This window comes from Aquarana catesbeiana, linkage group LG07 (genome assembly GCF_042186555.1).
Source record: "Aquarana catesbeiana isolate 2022-GZ linkage group LG07, ASM4218655v1, whole genome shotgun sequence".
Classification (NCBI taxonomy): domain Eukaryota; kingdom Metazoa; phylum Chordata; class Amphibia; order Anura; family Ranidae; genus Aquarana; species Aquarana catesbeiana.
In genome coordinates this window covers 227,941,936-227,960,328 of record NC_133330.1, presented here as the reverse complement: position 1 = coordinate 227,960,328, position 18,393 = coordinate 227,941,936, and the positions used below count along the sequence as shown (strand labels likewise).

At 39.3% G+C, this 18,393-nt stretch overlaps 1 protein-coding gene across 4 annotated transcripts in view; it reads left to right on the top strand.

Moving 5' to 3' along the window:
• DPYD (dihydropyrimidine dehydrogenase) overlaps window positions 1-18,393 on the top strand; it is a 2,813,802-nt gene that overhangs the window by 790,700 nt on the left and 2,004,709 nt on the right. For all 4 annotated transcript variants that reach the window (XM_073593091.1, XM_073593089.1, XM_073593090.1 and 1 more), the window contains one exon: window positions 8,588-8,675. In XM_073593091.1, coding sequence (XP_073449192.1) covers window positions 8,588-8,675 — 88 coding nt within the window. The remainder of the gene's footprint in view (window positions 1-8,587; window positions 8,676-18,393) is intronic.

Sequence of the window (18,393 nt, the reverse complement as noted above, 5' to 3'; positions counted from 1 at the left end):
GGCAATTTTGAGGCTGTAGATGGGCATTGATCAGGCTGCATTGATGGGCAATTGTGAGACTGCAGATGGACATTGATCAGGCTGCAGATGGGCAATGGTGAGGCTGCATTGATGGGCACTGATTTTTATTTTGCTTCAAAATTCTTTATTTAAAATGTAAGTTTTTTTCCTGAAACTTCCCTCCTAAAATGAAGGTGCATGTTAAACGCCTGTGCGTGTTATATGCTGATAAATAAGGTATGTGAATAACTCGCTCAGTAGGAAGCCCAATCAGAGGGCGTAATGCATATAGGTGGGAGGATCCAGAGCCCGTGATGTCACACAGCAATCACCGGTGTCAGAATGGTGAGGTTAAGGATTTTACATGCCTGTTATCCTAAAATCTCTTGTATGTGTTTTTAATCCAGTTTATCTTCAATAAATGTGAGAATACAGAGAGCACTATGGTGCTTTTTGTTTTGTTAGACAATGTTACATGCTGATGTCTAAGGAGTGAAGAGGGAAAGGTGGCAGGTATACCCCTGCATGGGAAGATAAGGAGATAGGATCTTGCTGCATTCCCCATAGAAGGAATATGTCAAAGTCATGTTTGACTCTGTGGTGGGGTCAGATATTTGAGGTGAGCGAGCACTTCACTACTTGGTGGTGGGTCACCAGGAGCACTGTGAAGATAGAAAAATTGTCACAGTAGTCCAAAGTAGTTTTTCACATCATTATAGGACTTTTGTAAAACTTGTTTTATTTTGTTTGTACTGTGTTTATACCTTATATACCAACCTTACTCTTTAAATCTATAAAGTGCAACCTGACAATAAAGTGCCAAATATCATAAAATGCAATCTATCACAACTTAAACCATAAGCATATGATTTTAATCCCCAAAGTCCATTGCCATTTGTCATATATATTCAATGTGCTCATATACTTCGATTTTCATCCGTGCTTTTCAGTAACTTTTCACCGCTTCATGTGCCACCACTACCTTCTAAAATGGGCACTCTCGTTTTGGTTTGGGTTCGTGACAGGAAGTGACGTCCGCCTGTCATGAACCTGAACCAAAACGAGGCTTGGAGTGCACGTCGGGATTGAGGAACAAAGCAATATAGTAGATCCCCAAAACAAAACGCTGGATAGACTTAGTGCCGGTTCTTTATGATATTCGCCACTTTATTTTCACGTTGCACTTTATAGATTTAAAGAGTAAGGTTGGTATATAAGGTATAAACACCGTATTAGTGGTAACATTGTATTAGCACTTGTTTGGATTAGCGCAGTTACATTATTTGAATACATTTTTTACTAAATCTATGGTATAGGACATTTTACCTGTAGCAGATCAATTTGTATTATTATATCTAATTTTTTTGTGCGCCGGTGACACAATCTCTCATATTTTGTTTAAAATTTAAGGTGCTTTGTGAACACAAGTTCAACTGTGTGATTCCAGATATAAGCGGACATTTAACATTTATGTTATATGGTATACTTCATTACATATTAAGTGGCATTTCACTTGCGTGCTGTTATTTTTTTTTTGTATATTTATACAGTGGGGCAAAAAAGTATTTAGTCAGCCACCAATTGTGCAAGTTCTCCCACTTAAAAAGATGAGAGAGGCCTGTAATTGTCATCATAGGTATACCTCAACTATGAGAGATAAAATGTGGAAACAAATCCAGACAATCACATTGTCTGATCTCTGAAAGAATTTTTTCTGCAAATTATGGCGGAATATTAGTATTTGTTCACCTACAATCAAGCAAGATTTCTGGCTCTCACAGACCTGTATCTTCTTCTTTAAGAGGCTTCTCTGTCCTTTTATTAAGGGATGTTGCGCTGATTTGTTTCACTATTTAACTGGATCTAGGATGTCTGATTTGGGAATGCAGCAAAAAAAATCAGTGAGGCAGAGGATGTGAGGTCATCAGGGAAGTGTACAGGGAATCAGCAGGGCACAGGATAGGGTCGGCAGTTTGTAGGGCTGTGTACAGAGGCCATTAGTATGCAGGGCAATGTACAGTGGGTTATCAAGGCAATGTTCAGGGGTTAGCATGGCAGAGGACAGGGGTCAACAGGACAGAAGATAGGGATCAGCAGTGCAGAGGACAGTGGTCAGCAGAGTTGAGGTTACTGCTGGAAGGGCACTTAAGGGATCTCCTCCTCCCCACACAGTACATGTGTGTAGCTGGCTACTGCAGCTGCCAATCCAATCAGGGTATTTCCCCACCCCTAGTTTTACTTATCCCCCCCCCCTTAGTGCAGCTTTGGATGGTGAATATTGCAGGCTTCCAGGAATATACTTCTTCAGAATGGTTAATGGATGAGTTTTGTATAGGAGACTAAGGGCTGTGTCCTAAAAGACAGAGAAATATTTTTCTTTTCTGCAACAGAGATACATTTTTGGTTTATTGGTACACAAGGAGGCTGCAATTTAGAAAAAAAGGTGACCTTGGCCTTTAAAATACATAATTACTTTAGGTGCAATACAGCAATCACACACTATGTATTTCTCATGAAAGACTCCCTTTAATTTAAACCAATAATAGATTTACTAGGCACTGTTAAATACATTGCAGAACTTGAATAGAATGCAAAGTAATCACAGGTATGAACTATTGTATAATTTCAGCGGTATTATCTTTGTTAGTCTCCTATGCCAATAGCAGCAAAATGACTCCGTAAGCAAATACAGTTCATTTAAATGCAACTGTCAAATGGTATGAGAGGTGCTTGGATGATTTGGCTTCCCGCTGCAATCTCTAATGTATTGTCACTTCACACCTACTGTATGAATGCAGAATTGACCAAGACACTTCAGAGAATGAAATTTATCTGGCAAGTAGAAGTTCTGGAGCATTCAGTCTTGAAGGCCTGTATACAATAGATTTGTAGCTTATGTTCTTTGACTTTGTATTTATTATGAGTATTTTTATTCCTATATAAAGTACCGCTAGCAATGTGTCACAACTATAATTTGGCAAGCATGTTTCTCTATGACAGTGTTTAAAATGTATTTTCAGCCAGTAAAATTGCTAGTCCAGCAATACAAGATTTAAACCAAATTTTTCGATGGTCGCTGTCTAAAGCAAGGCAGTGACACTGCTAAAGAATGTTTGTTTCACTGGAAAATCAATCTTGATATGATTACACTGCACCTGCAACTAAAAAAAAAAATAGCTTTTGAGAGATTCTTTTAACCCCCTCTAGAGGCAGCAGAAAGGGTTAATAGCGCCCTGTAGCACTGCTGTCAGCGGTGCCCAATAATTTCAATGGGCAGGAGCGGTGGAGGAGAAGTGTATACACCGCTTCTCCACCGCCCCAAAGACGCTGCTTGCAGGACTTTTTTTAACGTCCTGCCAGCGCAGTGCCCCAGTGTGAAAGCACTCGGGCTTTCATACTGGGACTGCAGATGAGGCATTTTTCAGGTGCTTTACAGGCGCTATTTTTAGCTCCTGAAAAACGGCTCCAGTTTGAAAGGGGTCTAAATGTAATGTTGTTGTGGATCAGAGATCAGCCAACCAACAAGTGTAGAACAGGCTACACTTGTTTTATCTGCAGGGGCTTCAGCACAAAGTGGCCAGAGATATTCCTCTGCTGACGTACATGGGCACCTTGTCAACAGAGAAAACTACAAGTGATTATAAATACAAATCCTTTAAATTCACAGATAAACACATTTAACAACATAACTGACCATCAGAAATCTAAATACAAATGTACCTGGTGGCTACAGATTGTCTTGAACAACAGGGGTTCACGCTACATTTGTAGGTGGGAGGCACTTTAAATCAAAAGGGACTTCTGTGTTGCAGGGGTTGTGGCATCATTTGGTGAATGGACCTGCTGCAATCAGAAGGCCTTGTGTCTTTGCCATTGTATGCATATATTGTACATTCTATCATTGAACATAAAGTACTTTTCTTTAAAATCTTTGGAAGCTTTAGCAGTGATTAAGGACCTTGTGAAAGCTGAGCCATGTAAGAAAGAGATGTCTATTTGATAGAGTATATTATAAAAGCAAATAAACATCCAGTATCTAAGTGCAGGTAACCCCATTCTAAGTATACATTCTGATTCTGCAAGTGCACTGTGCATCAAGGGGAGGTTCAACACTTACAGCTGCAAGTGTTTGTTTCCTCTTTCTCTCTTTATCTCTCAAGTAATTTCAGCAGTGCTATGATTTCTTACTAGAAATAAATAATGCTAAGCAAAACGTCCAGTTTTCACTACATTATTACTAGCTTGGTAGAGATTTTTTGGCAGTAGTCTAATTTCTATCCCAAAATAGATACATCTTCCTAGCTGTTTCCTGTCCCTAGACACTGCTTTGGGGAATGAGCTGCTTGATAATTGTTGTCAAAGTAAATAAAAAAAATAGCTAAGCAGACTTAAATGATGGTAGCAATGAGTTCTTTCATAGTACCACACATGTCGATGTTGTTTTTTTTTCCATATGAGCTAAATGTTCTATATGATGAAACTACTATCAAAAGTATTATTGTCAGTGCTTTTCCATTGCATATTTTTTATTATATTTCCATTCCTGAAAAGATACACATTTAATGAAAAGTGCCACTTTTACATTGGGTTTGCAGGGTATTCTAAGCTTTGTAAAGAAACAGCACCCCATTAGCTTCTTTCTAATTGACAATGTAAAATGTAGAGCAGGAAAATAAGGGGCATGAGCCACTCTTCTGATTCACTTAGCTGTGTATTCTAAAGTTCAGCTTCAATAGGGATGAACCACCAATGGTTTGGTTCAACCTAGATTTGTATTGAACTTTGGCTGTTTAACCATTTGTCTGAATGCCTGGACATTTGCTGCTTGACAACCTCTTCAGCAGGAGCTGAGCATTATATATAGAAGCAATATTTATACCACTTCTATATATGATAGCTTCCCACTGTCAATAGTTCCTAAGGAAGCAGCAACAGCCACTGCATCCCTAGCTGCACAGCTCTCTAGTTTTGGGAGGATGTCCCCACTGTGTGCCCTCCTGGGCAACGCATCAGGTGCGCTCTGTGTGCACAGTGTGCCTTGGATACAGCGGATCACAGTTTGGGGTAAGGGGGCAATCACGGAAAAAGCATGTGATGAAAGGAGAGCCGATCTGTGAAGGCACAAGGCATTTACACTGACACAAAGTGCCCTGATCAGTGCAGCCTTATCAGTGCCCTGATTATCAGTGAAGCCCCATCAGTGCTTTTCAGTGCCACCTCATCAGTGTGGCTTATCAGTGCCCATAAATGCAGACTCATCAGTGAAGAAGAAAAATTACTTATTTTCAAAATGTTATAACAGAAAGAAAAATACTATTTTTTTTTCCAAACATGATTGATCTTTTTTCGTTTATTTAGCAAAAAATAAAAAACCCAGTGGTGATTAAAAATCAACAAAATAAATCTCTGTCTTAAAAAAAACATAAAAATGTCATTTTAGTACGGAGTTGCATGATGAGTAATTGTCATTCAAAATGACAAATGACTAAAATCTGAAAATTGGCCTGGGCTGGTATGGTTAAAAGTATCTGACATTGAGGTGGTTATTAAACAACGTGTCAAACCTCTGGGTGTGTTTATTCCTAGGTTACAGTCCTTTTTTGAATGAGTAGGTATATAGTAGGTATAATATAGTATACTATATACCCCTTACCCATTTATATAGAGGGACCAATAACTGGGGGCCCGCTTTTCTGATAATCCTCCCACCTGCAGACCCTTAAGACCACTGGGCTAGGGTTGTGGGAAAGAGGCCCTTGTCTTCATCTACATAGGGACAATGTACTTTGCCAGGGGTGACCACCCATTTTGAGAACATGTGGCATTGTATAGTTTGGGGGGGGGGGCATGCTTGTACCAACCTTTCCTGGCCAGGCAGACTGGATGCTCAGATTAAGGGCCTGGTATTGATTTTTAGGGGGACCTCAGGTTTTTTGTTTTTGCATGAGGATCCCCCTTAAAGTCCATACCAGAATCAAAGGGTCTGGTATACATTTTGAGGGGACTCCATGTAATGTTTTCTTTTATTCTTGCTGTAGGATGCGCTTTTTTTTTTTTTTTTTTTTTTTTTTTTTATAGAAGCCAGATGAGAAATGTAATTTGCTGCAACCTACAACCATTTTCCTTAGTAAATATCAGTGTTTTAAAAAGTTATTGCTCCCAGCCCCATTGAATTTATTTAAAATGTATTTTTGCACTGGTACATATTGTCCAGGGTAGTTCCTACCCCCATACTATTTGACAACCTTTTGCCTCTTAGCTCAGAAAATTTGACAAATATGGCCCCTATTGATTTAAATAGGTTTTGGGTTTGGCATCCAAATTTCTTTGCAGTTCACTGAACCCTGCTTGAACTGAACCAAGGGCAGTTCAGCTCTTCCCTGCTCTTAAAGTGATATTAAGCAAAGAAGTATTCATTGCCATAGTTTATTCACATAAATCATATATATATATCATGCCACTGTATTTTTTTAAATCCTAAGTACCTTATTCCTTCAGAGCTGTTATGTGGTTGGTCACATGATCTTTCTCTGTTCTTTGGCATCTGCAGGGAAAGATCTTTGGGAGGGGCTTCTATTACTCTGTTGATGTATGTTCTATACAGTATGTGTCTTTGCCTGCACAACCCTGGTCGGTACTGTGCCAGGCACATGACTAAAAAAAATCAAGTTTCAGAAGAGCAATTCAAATTAAATTATAAATATCAAAAACTGTTTTGCAGTTCCACAAAAACCTTTTTTGAATATCAAATGTGTATTTTTTTGTGCAATAATATGGTGTTAGTTGATGATTGACCCCTGCTTTCATTTTGTTCAGACGGCATCTGCAACCAATACTTCAGGTATTGGCAATTGTATTAGATATTTTAATACTTATTTATATTAAAACTTAGCTGCTTTGTGAGCTTCTTAGTGAATGTTATCAATCAAGAAACTATATCTCACCCCCATAGCATTTAGCAATAGAAGGTCATGGAGGACAAGGGAAAGAGCGGGGTGTCATTTACCACTGTGTATACACCCACATGTGTGACTCTTTACTTATGTGGGCTGCACAAATAAGAAAAAGGGGGAAATGAAGAGATTAGAAGGCAACTGAAACCGTAGGTGACAAAAGCTGGTTTACTCAATCTCTGGCAGCAGCCGGGACACAGAGAAGATAGTAGGGGCAGCTCAAGGCTGGATCAAGCAGGTAAATTTCACTCTACACAAAAGGATTACTTTAGTGGCTTTGAGTATAAACACTCTATAATATAGCATGCAATTAGAGTTTTTCATAGTCTGGGTTTAATGACATTTAACCCCTTCGTGCCTGTGCTATAGCAAAAATACGGCAACAGCACAGGCCTTAATTGCATGGAGGGTGTTCATGTACGTCCTCCCATGCATGAGCTGCCTGCGCTCCCTGTGATCAGCAGATCGGAGTAAGGGGCTGATCCCGACCCCTTCCCAAGTGATCAGCTGTCAGCCAATGACAGCTGATCATGTGATGTACACAGAGCTGGTAATCGGCTATTTTTTCTGGTCTTTTTTGTTTGTTTAGCAAAAAATTTAAATACCAGTAATGATTAAATATCACCAGAAGAAAGCTCTATATGTGTTAAAAAAACTGATAAAACTTTCATTTGGGTACAGTGTAACATGTCATTCAAAATGTGACAGCGCTGAAAGCTGAAAATTGGCCTGTGCAGGAAGGGGGTTTAAGTGCCCAGTAGGCAAGTGGTTAAATAAACAGGCTTTTTTTTAGCAAAGCAGTTAAAGTGTACCTGTGCTTTCTCCACACAAGTAAATGCAGTAGGTTTGCTTTACCTTAGTGCTTTTTAGCAGCATATATTTACCGTCCTTTAGCGCCATCTGCCACTCTATTCAGTTGTGGGGAGTGAAGGAAAGTCCTTTGTAGACTAGTAGTTGCTGGAGTCAGGTCTATGAACTCTGCATGTGAGAGTGCTGAGTGTCTCAGTTTCTCCATACATTGTTAAATTTTTTTATATTATTTTTTATCCAGGTAGAACGTTTATTTTTGATTGTATCTCTAAAACACTACAGTGTTGAAATCTCTGAGCTTCTAGATTTGTACACTGGAGGCAGGCAATACACTCCTTCCGTTGGATTTTTATTTTATAAATTGAACAATGCCAAAGAAGGAGAGGGAATACCCACTCTAGTGCTAGTAACTATTGCCGGGAGGTCTCAGCATTAAAATCTCCAAGAGATATAAGAAACCAGAAGATAAGTTAGCCAATTAGAATGCATTTTTGACTGAAATATTACTTTTGGAATAATTGACCCTTTTAGACCCCCTCCAGAGGAATAAAGAATGGTGTCATGTTCTGCATTTGTTTACAGAAAAATTTCCTCTCAGCATGATGACATTATACATTTTTTTTTTAGCAAATATTGCTATTTTATAAGATTTAGTTGTCCCTGGGGATGTGATGGCTATTATTGATCCTTATTTACAATCTAATTTGCTTCATGTAATTCAGTTGTTGAGTTCACAACCTCTCAGCTTTGATGGCTTCATACTTTCGCTGTAAAAGACAATGCTTCATAACACATATGATTTATCACTGCCTCTTATCTTTCAGATGTCTGAAATGTGCAGATGCTCCTTGTCAAAAGAGCTGCCCAACCAACCTGGATATCAAGTCATTCATCACAAGCATTGCAAATAAGGTAAACCCTTTATGTATGGGCAGCAGACATTCAAACACCTCCACTGGGAAATAATGTAGAAAATATAAGTATATTGTACTGTATATAATGGGCAATGCTAGGATTGATTATCACAAGAATTACAGACTATTTTTTTTTTTTTTTTTTGAGCATGGCTTAGTGTGACAAACTTGCTATGCAGTGTAGTTTTTATGCATTTAGATTTTTTGCAGCAGATGCATACAAACTGGAGAAATTAAAAATGAATATAAAATTGGAGTTGATGCACCAAGCATTAATCCTAATTTGTGTTTTCAATCAAATAAAATGTCAAATATGATTGGCTGCCAATAGCAATAACTATGATTTTTTACTCATTTTAATTTTTTCCAGTTTTAATTAATCCCCATTATTGTAAAAGAATCCTAAAAATTGTGTTTGAAAAGTTCAAACTTTTTACATGGCTTACTTAACAATACAATACATAAATATAAATATATATATATATATATATATATATATATATATATATATATATATATATATATATATATATATATATCGTTATTTGAATGATGTGCAGATTTTTCCCCTAGTGGTTTTCATGCATAAAAATGAGGTAGCATAGCCCTGTGATTGCTTGTAGTGAAGATCATCAGTTAGCCATCTGAGAACTCCAACAGACTTATGCAGGCCATACATGGGTTGAATTCCGAAATAATTTTCTTATGAAAATCGTAACTAAGAATTTTCTTTTGAATTTTGCACCATTAGCGGGCTGCAGCAATGGCCCATTTTCGTGCAGCCATGAATTTGAGTAATCGGGCACGTTGGAAATTTTTATCTTCATCAATGATCTAATCAATGATGGGAGAAACGTGCGAGAAATATAATCGAAAAATAAATGTGCATGAGCTGTGACCTGGAAAGAAAAAAGGTTTCCCAACCATGAATTTTTGTTTTATGTAGCAACATGAGGTAAAAGTGAAGGCTTGGTTGGTCGAATTTTGAAATCAATGGTGGCACCATCAGATCACAAAATGCACGAAATTTCTGATTTTCTAAAGAAAATGTGTTTGGGATTCAACCCATTTATGGCCTGCATTAGGGGTCTATTTATAAAGCAGCAAATGAAACAAAAATCAAGTTGTGGAGGCTCAATCACTCCCATTTAAAACACCTGGAAGATTGTTCACCATAGCACGTTTGAATGAAAGTTACATTGACTGCTTACCTCTAAAGTATATGTGCATGAGAAATCTAATGTTTTTACAGTGTTTTTTTTTTTCAGTGTCAGTTGTACATTCCACAATGTGATCTTGATATGAACTCCAGTTGTCTTCCTCTTCAACCCCCAAATTCTCATCTGTTGTCCTTGCAGTACAACTCTTTTTGAGACTGGATTCACACCTCCAACTGAGGCTCGCAGCAGGGGTCCGGTGCGTCCCTGTTCTCTGTTTCAGGGACGATCCAGGGACGAATTTTTGCCTGAATTTGGCCCTGAAATGGAGCCAAAGATGCACAGAGTTACTGTGAAAGCTGCTCTGCAACGGAGATATGTGAACCAGCTCCATAGAGAGCTGGTCACAATCTCCTGTCATGTGACTTGGATGCGGGGAAACCCGCATCCAATTTGCATAGGTGTGAACCCAGCCTGAAACATGTTTAACCGCTTGCCGACCAGCCGCCATCATTTTACTGCTACAGGTCAACACGATCCCACGAACCGTCGTAGCTATACGTCGGCTTGTGTGGTTGGGATAGCAGGCATGGGGGTGCCGATGCTCATGGCCGAAGGTCACGCTGACCGCCGGCCATGAGCGTTTGTGAGCAGGAGACACAGAACAGGGACGAGTGTGTGTAAACACTCACTTCCCTGTTCTGTTCTAAGAGGAGTGACAGATTGTGTGTTCCTATTAGCTAGGAACAATGATCCGTCACTTTCTATAGTCAGTCCCCTCCCCCTTCAGTTATAATCACCTCCCAGGGAACACAGTTAACCCCTTTATCACCCCTAGTGTTAACCCCTTCACTGCCAGTTGAATTTTTAATCAATGCATTTTTATAGAACTGATCGCTGTATAAATGCCGCTGGTCCCAAAAATGTGTCAATATTGTCCGATGTTTCGGCCATAATGTCGCAGCCATGATAAAAATCACAGATCGCCGCCATTACTAATAAAAAAATAATAATAATAAAAATGCTATAAATCTGTCCCCTATTTTATAGACGCTATAACTTTTGAGAAAACCAATCAATATACGCTTATTGCGATTCTTTTTTTTACCAAAAATATGTAGAAGAATACATATCGGCCTAAACTGAGAAAAAAATTAGCTTTTTTTTTAAAAAAATGGGGATATTTATTAAAGCAAAAAGTACAAAATATTGTGTTTTTTTAAAAAATGTTCACGCTTTTTTTGTTTATAGCGCAACAAATAAAAACCGCAGAGGCAATCAAATGCCACCAAAAGAAAGCTCTATTTGTGGGGAAAAAAGGACATCAATTTTGTTTGGGTGCAGTGCCGCATGACCGCGCAAATATCAGTTAAAGCGACACAGTGCCAAATCGCAAAAAATGCCCCGGTCATTCAGCAGCCAAATTTTCCGGGGCTGAAGTGGTTAAAGGAAGACTGTTAATTTTGCTAAATCATTCCTTAGTTTGCACCCTTCCTACTTTGTGCCTTCCATTGTTTAGGCTGGTGATGTAGTCACACTGGTGCTTTATGTCACAGTCCTGCAATTAATGCTGGCAGGGAGGAAGATGACTGCTCCGATTGCTGCCTCTGACATAAATGCCCATTCATCATTTTTGCAAGACCACATAAGAAGTAAATGCAGTCACAAACCACAGGAACATAGCAATAAATAGGCATTTAGCTTCAACTATAAAATTTAAAATGTATGAAAAGTGGTATTGGACTATTCATGCATTTCACATATATGTGTCTGTATGGATTGCTTGACATGCATTAAAGCCCAATCAAACTTTGTGTTAGAAGAGGGGTGGGAGCAGTTTTAAGATTAGTTATTATAAGCCTGTAATTCCACTTTAAATAGACTTGCACTATTAAAACCCCCGCCCCTATGCCATGTAAAAAGCTGGCTTTTTTAAATTTTTATTCACGCTTTAGTCCACTCCCACCTTCATTCTTGTTTAGGCGAGAATGATGTCATCCTATTTCTGGTGTCACTGTCGATATGCAGTAGCATATGTCAGGAGGCATCAGCTTCCAAACGCTGCAAATGGGAAAGGGTATTGCAAGAACCTGGATGAGACAGCCAGCCCCTGATGACATTGCGGGAACTTTCATGAGGTGGCAGAACAACACTAAATTAGCTGGGCACATGTTTATATTTATTAAAGATAACTCAGCTAAGCAGATAAAAGGAGGCTGGAAAAAACATTACACGTTTTCACTAAAAGAAAGCGTTACATAGTTTGTAAGGTTGAATAAAGACACCAGTCCATCCAGTTCAACTTGTGTGGGTGTTTGTTTATGTTAATACTGTTTTCTAATAGCTGCATATTGCATTTGCTAAGATGCCCATCAAAGAGTTTTTTGAAATTTTTGATACTCCCCACAGACACACACTGTGGGAGGGAATTACACATCCTTATTGATCGGACGGTAAAGGACTTTTTATGCAGTTTAGGGTTAAACTACTTGTCCAACTTCATTGAGTGTTAACATGTCCTGTTCCATGACCTGAAACTGAATAGCATGGTCCATATGCTAGAATCACCATTAAGATTTTTGTATATCATGTCCCCTCTTAAGCATCTCTTCTACAGATAATAGGTTTAATGTTTGTAGCCATTCTTCCTAACTGAGGTCCTCCAGCTCCCTTATTAGCTTTGTTGACCTTCCCTGGACTCTCTCCAGTTCCAGCACATCCTTCTTGAGCACTGGTAGCCAAAACTGGACAGCAAAATCAAGATGGACCAGGATTTTGCAAAGTGCTAGGATTATAGTCTTATTCATGAGTAAATACCTTTTTAATGCACACTAATAGTCTGCTATCTTTGCTTGCTGCAGCTTGGCATTGCATGTTGTTACTGAGCCTGGGATCTACTAGAACCCCCAGATCTTTTGCTCTCCTGGATTCCCCTTAAACTTCTCCTAGTCAGTAACTTGCATTTGTATTTTTAGCCCCCAAGTGCAGTACTTTAGATTTTTTAACATTACCCATCTGACCTCCGGAAGATTTACCCCCATTCATGACCGGACCATTTTTTTGCGATACGGCACTGCATTATTTTAACTGACAATTGTGCGGTCATGCGAAACTGTACCCAAATAAAATGTATGTAATTTCTTTCCCACAAATAGACCTTTCTTTCGTTGGTATTTGATCACCACTGTGTGTTTTGGTTTTTTTGCTCTATACACAAAAAAAGACTGACATTTTTGAAAAAACAAAACAAAAAAAAACATAAAACAGAAAGGTTTTATTTAAAAATAAAAATTGGCATGTTAATGGAGGGCAGGGAAGGCAAATTATAAACATAATAAACTTCAGCTATAAAGTGGGCGTACACTCCCATCTCTGAGTTTTGCCTACAATATGGCTTACCTATAGGTAGTGTAAATAACTCCTAAATGTGCACCGTTTAGGAGATATTTACTGTACATGCAGCCAGTGACATCACTGGTGCATGTGCTCTGAAGGAACAGCCAACTGGGCAATTCCTTCAGAGCCCTGTGGTGTAAACGGTGGCTCCCACACGCATGCGAGTAATGTCATCGCGGCTCTGGCCAGTTACACAGCCAGAATCTGGGAACCCAGAAGAAAGACCAGGTGAAGATGGAAGCACCTGCAGCAGTGACAGCTCGGTGCTGGGAGAGCTTTGTTTTAAAGTAAGTTTAACATAATGTGCTAGTATGCGGTGCATACTAGCACATTATGACATTACCTCGTAGAGCACAAGAAAAAAATGCCCAGCAGTTTATTTTGTGGTCTGTGTAATAGATCCTGATAAATCCTGAGGAGGTAACATGCTGACATCACCACGCCATCTCGTTTAGAAGGACGAGAGCTTGAATTGTAGCTGGCCGGCTTCATTTTTCTGTGTGTTTTTAAAGACTTTACAAATGTAAGTCCAACTTTTTAATTGATTTAATAAACCAGGATAGAGACAGTATCACGCTATTGTCTACCTCATCTCTTTTTGGGCTAATTGTTGATATACTGTTCACGGAGCCATGGAGCCTATGGCATCCGCCTGAGAGCCTTATTACCCTATATATATCATCTCTGGGACCCTCTGCAGAGCAAAGGCCTGAGCTGGGTTAAAGCCACACGTCTATTTGGCTTGCTATCTGGTAAGCGTGCTCTCTGTGAGGTGGCGTTGCACTTGTCTGTGGTAAAAATCACTGGGGTGTTCCATATTTAATGCAGTATCACGCTATGGTCTATTTTATTTTTTATTTTTGGGCCGATTGCTATATCATCTCCTACGGAGCTACGGAGTTCATGGTATCTGTTTGAGAGCTATATCAGCATGTATCAGCAGTATTCCTCTGAATTTGTGGAAAGCAAAGGCCTGGGCTGGGTTAAAGCCACCTGCCCAATTTGCTTGCTATATGGTAAGCGTGTTTTCTATGAGGTGGCAGTACACTTATCTGTGTATATATATCACTGGGGTGTCCTTCTTTGAAGTTTTTTAACCACTTGTGCAACCATTGGAAATGTTTATGCCCTGCAATTCGATACACAGACTGTAATTAGCGCAATTTTTCTCCTTCCCATTACGTTTTGTGTTATATCCCACATTTAATTGCTGCTTTTGGATTGGTCCATCCATTTGTAATTTGGATTTATTGTGTTTTATCCTTAGCACAGTTTTTTCCTTTTTATTTTTAGATGTGTAGCACTGATATGTACTTTTCCTGCATATTTTTTGTTACATAGTTGCGGTGTGTCAATGCTTATTTAAGCCTGCTGCATATGGTGTAGACCAGATAGAAAAGGGTGCAAGTGCTGTGTGAGTACTGATTGCATTCCTGTTGTACCTGTCCTTGAGTGAATGGAAGCAAAACAGGAAATCAACAGGTTTAATCTGCATATGAAATGTTAAACTATGGCATGGCTACACAGTTCACCATTGCTTTGTTTGTCCAAAAATATACAGTATTTTGAAAATGTGCTGTACTTTATCAACAAATGTACATTCAATCTGACCAGAATATGTTACAGCAAAATAATGGAGAAACAAAAAATAAACAGATGTACTTTAATTCTACAAAATTAACTGATCAGTCATTCCAAGCTAAGCTCAACATTGGTGACTCTATGCTGGCACAAACTGCATGTCTTTTACACAGTAAGTCTTTCAGAAACTGAACTGAACTTTTCAAAGCTGTCAGAAAATGTTGTGTGCTAGAAAATGACTCCAGCAGTGAGCATCACCTTTTTTTGTACATGGCTGATGTGCCACTTAAATGAGAAGACTGACTTGCAACCAATGATTCTATTAAATGTTAAAGAGCTGTAAGGATCTTAAGAGGTGACTTGTGTTATTATGAAAGATACGCTTTATCAAGTCTTTGTGATTTGAAGCCAAGACTGAGACAACAGGCCAAGCCAAAATTGGAATTTAACAGATTTATTTCAACAAGAGGATGAGAATTTCAGCTCCGCAAAAAAAAATCCATGGTGTATCTAATACAGTTGTATGGTGTATTGCTGCCTCATGTGGCTGAAGTCAAACTTTATGGATGTAAACCTTAGTTTTTTCAAGCTGAATTCTAGGAATTCAGCTCCTTTGTGAAAGAAATTAAGAGACAATATAAGTTAAATCCAGTGAGGTACACCTTCTGGGCTTAACTCTATTATTTATATCTGACAGCTTTATAGAACTCCTGGACAGTTATCACTGCATCTTGAACTGTCACTGCAGCTGCTATGCCTACCTCTCCCTTCCTCTTGCCCAATAACAGATGCCTTGGTATTATGTGAACACTTTCACAAAATACAAAGGCTTCTGTGAATGGACAGCAGAGGGGAGGGGAAGGCATAGCTACTGTGTTTGTTTGGCTCTTCTCAGTTCCCTAGAGTGTCTCTCCAGCAGAGCAATAAACCTGTCAAATGTAAATAATAGAGATTAGGAGGTGTCATGCAACTCATAGTGTGCCTACACTTTTTACAAAGTGCCTGAATTCCTAGAATTCAGCTTTAAGTTTTTAAAGGAAAGGTAAACTGTCTCCAAGAAAATTACACATGAACATGCAGCACTTAAAGTGGTTGTAAACTGAAGCCCCCCCAAAAAAACAAACCCTGTAAAACAAAGGCATAATGAGCTAGTATGCGTCACATACTAGCTCATTATGAAATACTTACCTTAGATCGAAGCTATTGCAGTGGTCCCCGCACACTGCTGTGACCAGCACCATGTCTCCCGGAGTTATTTCTGGGTTTGCGGCTCCGGCCCCGTAATTGGCTGGAGCCGCGATGACGTCACTCCCACACATGCGCATGGCAGCCGCAGGTCACGGCACCAGCCCTGAAGAAATGGCACGAGCAGGCCATTTCTTCAGTGCACATGCGCCATGCAGGTTTAGGAAATATTTACAGTACCTACAGGTAAGCCTTATTATAGGCTTACCTATAGGCACAAGTGGTGTAACTAGGTTTACAAGCACTTTAATTGAATACAGAATGTGTTATCTGACCCTACATGTTTTATCCAACCTTCCTGGCTTTTAAAGTAATGTCACAATGTACAGTTGATTAAATTAGTCCTGATATACATTTGGTAAAACCCAGTGCTGATGCTTTCTACCCCCACTCATTTGCACTCCATTTGTTTTCCCTGAACTGATCTTTACAAACCTCTTTCAATAAAATTAAACAACAATTGAATTCTCACACAATGTCATCTCTTTATAGTATTTTTTCCCCTGTTCACATCGGTGCAATTTGTCATGCAATTTGTGAGTTCCAAATTGCATGACAAGTCGCACCCCATTGTCGGCAATGGAACTATTCAAATTGCCCAACTCATGTTGCAGTGACTCTGAAAAAGGTTCCTGCACTACTTTTTACCAATTTCATTGCGACTTGCATAGACTTTTGTTAAACAATGTCGCAATGAAATTGGAGGAGCAAATCGCACTGATCTGCGGCTTTGAAATTGCGCTGAAGTAGAGCGATTTAAAAGCCACACCAGTGTGAACCAGGGCTTACCCTTACATGATAAAGAGGAGGTCCAGCCAAAAAAAAATATGTAAAAGTCAGCAGCTACAAATACTGTAGCTGCTGACTTTAATATTAGGGCACTTACCTGTCTGGGGAGCCTGCGATGTGGACACCCCAGCCTTCGGATCGACTTCTGGGTGCTGCCGCTGCCATTCCTGGTATAGTAACCAGGCAGTGAAGCCTTTCAGCTTCACTCCTGGTTCCCTACTGTGCATACATGAAGTGTGCTATGCTTTCCAAATAGCCCGGCGGCGGGGGAAGGAGGAGAGGGACCAAACTTCTGGAAGATCAGGCAGCGGCCGTCTACCAGAAGTGGGTAAGGGACCTGTCATAAATGGGTCCCTGTTTCCCTTTCCCCCCTGAAAGGTGCTGATTGTGACACCGGAGGGGGGGAGGAAGCATATAAACGGAAGTTCACTTTTGGGTAGAACTCTGCTTTAAGATTTATTATTGTTTGCTTAAAAATGCTTTAAAATAACTCATACTATATGATATTAAGTGGGATCAAATTCTAAAACATTGAACACTGAGGAAAAATGGGAGTGGTTAAAGAACATATTAAATAATGGCATTAGCCAGTGTATTTCAATTTGTACAAATATAAAGGTTAAACCTGAGTGGGAAATTTTTTGTGTAAATAGGCATAAAAGAGAGAAAAAAAGACCTTTAAAAAAATAAGACTGAGGGGTCCTCTTTGGCATTCCAAGATTACAAATTTAAATTATAGATATGTGCAATTTGTTTGAACGAAATTCAACAAATCTTTTAATTCAGAAATATTTGAATTAAGGAAAAGACATTTAACAAATTAGGTGTCTGTGTTTCTCTGTGCAATGCAGTCAGATCACAGTGGTGGGAGGGACCAGCAGGGTGTTGTAATAGCTTCCTAAAAAATCATCACAGCACCCTGCCTCAGAACTCTCCTTAAGAGTCCTCAGCCCTGATGCAATCAGTAGGCTGGCTCTTTGGAAGAGTTATGCAAACATCAAAATACCTTGATAGGTGGATATCAACCTAGAGGAGTGAGTGTTCCTACACAGGCTGTATTTGCTTACAGATGACCTTGGGTAACACCTACATGTGATGCTGGTCTCCATGGTTGAAAGAACTATAATCCATTTAATGAAAAAGGCAGATTGGGGACAGTCAGGCTGGGGAGGAAAGAGTAGATGATTCTGGATGTTCACCAGCTGGGAAATGAGATGAGATCTATCTTATTTTCTGCAAATTCTAATACACAATGTGAAAAACTCAGTCTGCATTGAAATCAGAGTAAGCAAAATCAGTACAAGAAAGGAGCCTGTACAATGGTGCAACCCTGAAGGTAAGGCTGAAGTTCTGCTTTAATATTCTAAAAATGATTGGTTAAACCAGGCTTTTCTTTTTCATATATCATGGGACACAGAGTCAGGCTAATATTCATCACCTGCTGGGTTATACTTCATCATTAGGTGAATCAACACTGGTAGACCAAAGGTCTTCAGACAGGAAGTGATCCCCTATATAACCCCTCCCATACAGGAAATACTTTAGTTT